General features: G+C 49.9%; 1 protein-coding gene across 1 annotated transcript in view; it reads left to right on the forward strand.

Annotated features, from left to right (window-relative positions):
- The window catches only part of serpine3 (serpin peptidase inhibitor, clade E (nexin, plasminogen activator inhibitor type 1), member 3), a gene marked incomplete at both ends in the record, with an annotated part of 8,459 nt that extends 3,809 nt beyond the window's left edge, over positions 1-4,650 (forward strand). Inside the window, 5 exons of the mRNA XM_080534876.1 lie at positions 1-91; positions 1,990-2,188; positions 2,789-2,889; positions 3,383-3,469; positions 4,517-4,650. The exon at positions 1-91 is cut by the window's left edge and continues 134 nt beyond it. Of these exons, the coding sequence (XP_080391002.1) occupies positions 1-91; positions 1,990-2,188; positions 2,789-2,889; positions 3,383-3,469; positions 4,517-4,650 (612 nt within the window). The remainder of the gene's footprint in view (positions 92-1,989; positions 2,189-2,788; positions 2,890-3,382; positions 3,470-4,516) is intronic.
- Positions 4,651-7,500: the final 2,850 nt, after the last annotated feature.

A 7,500-nucleotide genomic window follows, 5' to 3' on the forward strand; every position in this document is an offset into this window, starting at 1 on the left:
TTCACCGACACCCAGAACCTTCCCTTCACCCTGGCAGACGGCACCGCCATCAAGGTGCCCATGATGTACCAGGCAGCGGAGGTCAACTTCGGTAAGACCAGAGAAACAGTCCCAAAGTCTCCCTCATCCTGCCTCCTCAGGTGTTGGGTCTCCCTCATCCTGCCTCCTCAGGTGTTGGGTCTCCCTCATCCTGCCTCCTCAGGTGTTGGGTCTCCCTCATCCTGCCTCCTCAGGTGTTGGGGCTCCTCATCCTGCCTCCTCAGGTGTTGGGGCTCCTCATCCTGCCTCCTGAGGTGTTGGGGCTCCTCATCCTGCCTCCTCAGGTGTTGGGTCTCCCTCATCCTGCCTCCTCAGGTGTTGGGTCTCCGTCATCCTGCCTCCTCAGGTGTTGGGGCTCCTCATCCTGCCTCCTCAGGTGTTGGGTCTCCCTCATCCTGCCTCCTCAGGTGTTGGGGCTCCTCATCCTGCCTCCTCAGGTGTTGGGTCTCCCTCATCCTGCCTCCTCAGGTGTTGGGTCTCCCTCATCCTGCCTCCTCAGGTGTTGGGGCTCCTCATCCTGCCTCCTCAGGTGTTGGGTCTCCGTCATCCTGCCTCCTCAGGCGTTGGGGCTCCTCATCCTGCCTCCTCAGGTGTTGGGGCTCCCTCATCCTGCCTCCTCAGGTGTTGGGGCTCCTCATCCTGCCTCCTCAGGTGTTGGGGCTCCTCATCCTGCCTCCTCAGGTGTTGGGGCTCCGTCATCCTGCCTCCTCAGGCGTTGGGGCTCCTCATCCTGCCTCCTCAGGCGTTGGGGCTCCGTCATCCTGCCTCCTCAGGCGTTGAGGCTCCGTCATCCTGCCTCCTCAGGTGTTGGGGCTCCTCATCCTGCCTCCTCAGGCGTTGGGGCTCCGTCATCCTGCCTCCTCAGGTGTTGGGGCTCCTCATCCTGCCTCCTCAGGTGTTGGGTCTCCCTCATCCTGCCTCCTCAGGTTTTGGGGCTCCCGTGTCTCAGGAGGTAGAGCCGCCGTCTAATGATCGCAAGGTCGGCAGATCTGCGGTTCGATCCCCGGCTGGCAACATGTCGAAGTGTCCTTGGGCAAGACACTGAACCCCAAATTGCTCCCAATGAGCGGGCCGGCGCCTTGCATGGCAGCTTGGCCGCCATTGGTGTGTGAATGTGTGTGTGAATGGGTGAATGAGAGGCCGTTGTAAAGCGCTTTGGAACAAGGCGCTATATAAGTCTGTCTGTTTACCATTCATGTGTTGCTTTACTACTTGGGTTCAACTTGTCAGAAGTGCAGTTACATTAACCCTAACATTATTACTGTAAATAATTTAAACACCGCTTCATTAAACACAGCTTTATGTCATTTATTTGAAGGTAGTAAGTAACGCCCAGTAAATAATCGTTAATAGTTAGTTTGAGTAATGAACATGTGCTCATAACATCTCCACGTAGATAACAGAACATTTTTCAGGAAGCTGTACTATATTTCTATATTATACATATCTATATATTTCTATATTATACATATCTATATATTTCTATATTATATATATCTATATATTTCTATATTATATATATATTTCTATATTATATATATATATTTCTATATTATATATCTATATATCTATATATTTCTATATTATACATATCTATATACAGTATGTCTATATTATATATATCTATATATGTCTATATTATACATATCTATATATTTATATATTATATATATCTATATATTTCTATATTATACATATCTATATATTTCTATATTATACATACTGTATCTATATATTTATATATTATATGTATCTATATATTTCTATATTATACATATATATATATATGTATATATTATATATATTATATATATTTATATTATATATATATATATATATTATTATTTTTCTATACTGTGCTGTTGTATTCCTATAGTGTGTATTTCTATAGTGTGTATTTCTATAGTGTGCGCTGATCAAATGCGTCCCCCTGTGTTTCCCTCTGAGCAGGTCAGTTCCGCACCGCTGCAGACCAGAGGTACACGGTGTTGGAGCTCCCCTACCTGGGCCACGCCCTGAGCCTGCTGGTGGCATTGCCTAGCGACAGGAAGACCCCCCTGTCCTCCCTGGAGACCCAGCTCACCCCCCGGGCTGTTGCATCCTGGGACACGGGCCTCCGGAGGACCAAGATGGACGTCTTCCTGCCAAGGTAGAAACACACACAACACGTTCATAATGCATCCTCCATTTCTCCTTTCATCCTTCCCTTTTCCCTTCCTTCCTTCCTCCCTCCCTCCTTCCTCCCTCCCTCCCTCCCTCCCTCCTTCCTTCCTTCCTTCCTTCCTCCCTCCCTCCTTCCTTCCCTCCCTCCAGTTCTCCTTTCATCCTTCCCTTTTCCCTTCCTTCCTTCCTCCCTCCTTCCTTCCTTCCTCCTTCCTTCCTTCCCTCCCTCCATTTCTCCTTTCATCCTTCCCTTTTCCCTTCCTCCCTCCTTCCTTCCTTCCTTCCTCCCTCCCTCCCTCCTTCCTTCCTTCCTCCCTCCCTCCCTCCCTCCCTCCTTCCTTCCTTCCTCCCTCCCTGACTCCTTCCTTCCTTCCTTCCTTCCTCCCTCCCTCCCTCCCTCCCTCCCTCCCTCCTTCCTTCCTTCCCTCCCTCCCTCCCTCCTTCCTTCCTTCCTTCCGGGAGGGAGGAAGGAAGGAACCTTGATGACATGATTAGATTGATATTTTTTTTTAAATATATTTTAAATAAATGATCGTAACGAGTGATCGTTACCATAGTAACGTCTCTGATGTCTCTGGACCTCCAGGTTCCGGATGCAGAACCGGTTCAACCTGAAGTGGGTCCTCCCCTCCATGGGGGTCAGCGACGCCTTCAGCCCCACGGCAGCCGACTTCACCGGCATCTCAGGTACAGACAGTCAGTCGACTGTGAGCTGTTGGGGAAAAGGGCAGGAACCAGTAGCCAAAGTTATTTTTTACATACGTGTGCTTAAACTTAAACTACAGACTGTAAGCTTTCAAATGATGTGTCATACATTGAAATCGGAGAAAGATTGAACACGACAGGCGTATTTGAATGTTGGTACACCTCAAACACTGTATTTTACCCCGCTTGACTCCCTTCTCCTCCCCACCCTCCTTCCTTCCTTCCCTCCCCCCCTTCCTCCCTCCCTCCTTCCCTCACTCACTCCCTCCCTCCTTCCCTCCCTCCCTTCCTCCCTCCTTCCTTCCCTCCCTCCCTTCCTCCCTCCTTCCTTCCCTCCCTACCTCCCTCCTTCCCTCACTCCCTCCTTCCCTCCCTCCTCCCTCACTCCCCCCCTCCTCCCTCCCAACTTCCCTCCCTCCCTCCCTCCTTCCCTCCTTCCCTCCCTCCCTCCCTCCCTCCTCCCTCCCCCCTCCAGTAGAAGAGGGTCTGTATGTGTCAGATGCGTTCCACGAGGCGAGGATAGAGGTGACGGAGGACGGCACCAAGGCTGCAGCAGCCACAGGTAATAAGGCTATACCACACACTACACACACACTACCACACACACACTACCACACACACACACTACCACACACACACTACCACACACACACTACCACACTAACACTAGCTGTTTTATTTCACTTTGTTTATTTTGGTTGATTCCTTTTTTCATAGAAGAGATGACTGCGTTAGGATCATGTCTTTATAGGTCTTTATATTTTAATGGATTAATAATATTTGCCCTTTTTGTAAATTTTTATTTATTTTAGTTTATTTTGTTGTATTTACTACTGTATCGGGGGGATAGTGTGTGGATGTCGCGGAGGGTCACGCATTGTCCCTTTAATGTATTATATGTTGTATTAATGTATTAGGTGTTTGTCTGTTGATTATATGTGGACCCCAGGAAGATTAGCAAACTGCTACGGCATAAGCTAATGGGGATCCTTTTAAATAAACAAATAAACAAATAAACACTACCACACACTACACACTACCACACACACACTACCACACACTATACACACACTACACACTACCATACACACACACACACTACACACTACCACACACACACACTACCACACACATACTACTACACACTACCACACACACACACTATACACACACTACACACTACCACACACACACACACACACACTACCACACACACACACAATACCACACTACCACACACACACTACCACACTACTACACACACACTACCACACACTACCACACACACATTACCACACACTACTACACACTACCACATACACACTACCACTCACTACCAGACACTACTGCACACTACCACACACACACTACCACACTACTACACACACACTACACACTACCACACAACTACACACTACCACACACACACTACCACACACTACCACTTTTTTACATTTTTGTACCACACACTACACACTACCACACCACTACACACTACCACACACACATTACCACACACTACACCCTATACACTACCACACTACTACACACTACACCATCATCTCAGGTATCTGACTGTGTGTGTGTGTGTGTGTGTGTGTGTGTCCAGCCATGGTGCTGTTGAAGCGGTCCCGGGCTCCGGTGTTCAAGGCCGACCGGCCGTTCTTCTTCCTCCTGCGGCGGGTCGACTCCGGGGCGGTGCTGTTCACCGGCCGCCTGATGGACCCCCAGGACCAGGACTAGGACCCCCCCCCCCCAACGACCAGGACTCCAGGACCCCCCCCCCCCCCCCCCAGGACTCCACACACCCCAACCTCCCCCACCCTAGGACACCATCTGGTCCACCTTCCCGCCCCCTCCCCCCCTTTACAGCCCAGCCCCCTTTTCACAGACACCCCCCCGCACACACACACACACGCCCCCCACCCTGTCCATTCCACACACATCCCCCCCCCCCCCCCCCACACACACCCACCCCCCCACACCACCACCAGTATTTATTGGGGACCGTCTGAACATTCCAGAGACGCTCCAGGAAGAGAGACATGTTTGTACATTTCTGTAAATAAAATTTTATTACATCTGTTTTGTTTTGCACCCGTCCGTGTCCTGGTCTTTACTTCCTGTGCATATTATGACTTCCTGTTACAGTCGTGTGATTGACAGGTGCCCTTTGACCGAGGGATTCCGCCCGCCCACAATGAATTGAATCTAGAATATTCTGATCCAGATTCTTGTTTGCAATCCACTACCACACACTACCACACACTTCACACCACCACACACTACACACTACTACATACTGCACACTACACATTTCATACTACTACACACTATACACCGCACACTGGACAGTAGAAAGACAGTGTCTGATTGGACAGAAGAAAGACAGTGTCTGATTGGACAGTAGAAAGACAGTGTCTGATTGGACAGTAGAAAGACAGTGTCTGATTGTACAGAAGAAAGACAGTGACTGATTGGACAGTAGAAAGACAGTGTCTGATTGGACAGTAGAAAGACAGTGTCTGATTGGACAGAAGAAAGACAGTGTCTGATTGGACAGTAGAAAGACAGTGTCTGATTGGACAGTAGAAAGACAGTGACTGATTGGACAGTAGAAAGACAGTGTCTGATTGGACAGTAGAAAGACAGTGTCTGATTGGACAGAAAGACAGTGTCTGATTGGACAGTAGAAAGACAGTGTCTGATTGGACAGAAGAAAGACAGTGTCTGATTGGACAGTAGAAAGACAGTGTCTGATTGGACAGAAGAAAGACAGTGTCTGATTGGACAGTAGAAAGACAGTGTCTGATTGGACAGTAGAAAGACAGTGTCTGATTGGACAGTAGAAAGACAGTGTCTGATTGGACAGTAGAAAGACAGTGTCTGATTGGACAGAAGAAAGACAGTGTCTGATTGGACAGTAGAAAGACAGTGTCTGATTGGACAGTAGAAAGACAGTGTCTGATTGGACAGAAGAAAGACAGTGTCTGATTGGACAGAAGAAAGACAGTGACTGATTGGACAGTAGAAAGACAGTGTCTGATTGGACAGAAGAAAGACAGTGTCTGATTGGACAGAAGAAAGACAGTGTCTGATTGGACAGAAGAAAGACAGTGTCTGATTGGACAGAAGAAAGACAGTGTCTGATTGGACAGTAGAAAGACAGTGTCTGATTGGACAGTAGAAAGACAGTGTCTGATTGGACAGTAGAAAGACAGTGTCTGATTGGACAGTAGAAAGACAGTGTCTGATTGGACAGAAGAAAGACAGTGTCTGATTGGACAGTAGAAAGACAGTGTCTGATTGGACAGTAGAAAGACAGTGTCTGATTGGACAGTAGAAAGACAGTGTCTGATTGGACAGAAGAAAGACAGTGTCTGATTGGACAGTAGAAAGACAGCGCTGAGGTAACTAGTTTAACGTCTAAACTAAAGGAACATCCTCGTTGCCAAGACACTCAACCGTTCCAACGTAGCGTTTGTGTTGCTGGGCCCAAAGAGAGTCAATGCATAAACATCCACAGGGGGACCCCACACCAGATACACATCCACAGGGGGACCCCACACCAGATAAACATCCACAGGGGGACCCCACACCAGACAAACATCCACAGGGGGACCCCACACCAGATACACATCCACAGGGGGACCCCACACCAGATACACATCCACAGGGGGACCCCACACCAGACAAACATCCACAGGGGGACCCCACACCAGATACACATCCACAGGGGACCCCACACCAGATAACACTTGTATGCTTCTTATATACATTTTAATGTTAAAATATTCAAACAAATATATGAAGCATAGAACTGCTATTCTGTGTGTGTGTGTGTGTGTCCTCTGGAGATACATTGAAGTAACTCCTCCTTACCTTCAGGTAGAACACCAGGGGAGGCTGGTGAGGCTGGTGGAGGTAGAACATCAGGGGAGGCTAGGAGAGGTAGAACACCAGGGGAGGCTGGTGGAGGTAGAACATCAGGGGAGGCTAGGAGAGGTAGAACACCAGGGGAGGCTGGGGGAGGTAGAACACCAGGGGAGGCTGGGGGAGGTAGAACACCAGGGGAGGCTGGGGGAGGTAGAACACCAGGGGAGGCTGGGGGAGGTAGAACACCAGGGGAGGCTGGGGGAGGTAGAACACCAGGGGAGGCTGGGGGAGGTAGAACACCAGGGGAGGCTGGGGAAGGTAGAACACCAGGGGAGGCTGGGGGAGGTAGAACACCAGGGGGAGGCTGGGGGAGGTAGAACACCAGGGGAGGCTGGGGGAGGTAGAACACCAGGGGAGGCTGGGGGAGGTAGAACACCAGGGGAGGCTGGGGGAGGTAGAACACCAGGGGAGGCCGGGGGAGGTAGAACATCAGGGGAGGCTAGGAGAGGTAGAACACCAGGGGAGGCTGGGGAAGGTAGAACACCAGGGGAGGCTGGGGGAGGTAGAACACCAGGGGGAGGCTGGGGGAGGTAAAACACCAGGGGAGGCTGGGGGAGGTAAAACACCAGGGGAGGCTGGGGGAGGTAAAACACCAGGGGAGGCTGGGGGAGGTAGAACACCAGGGGAGGCTGGGGGAGGTAGAACACCAGGGGAGGC

This window comes from Nansenia antarctica (genome assembly GCF_963989245.1).
Source record: "Nansenia antarctica genome assembly, chromosome: 6".
Taxonomy (NCBI): domain Eukaryota; kingdom Metazoa; phylum Chordata; class Actinopteri; order Argentiniformes; family Microstomatidae; genus Nansenia; species Nansenia antarctica.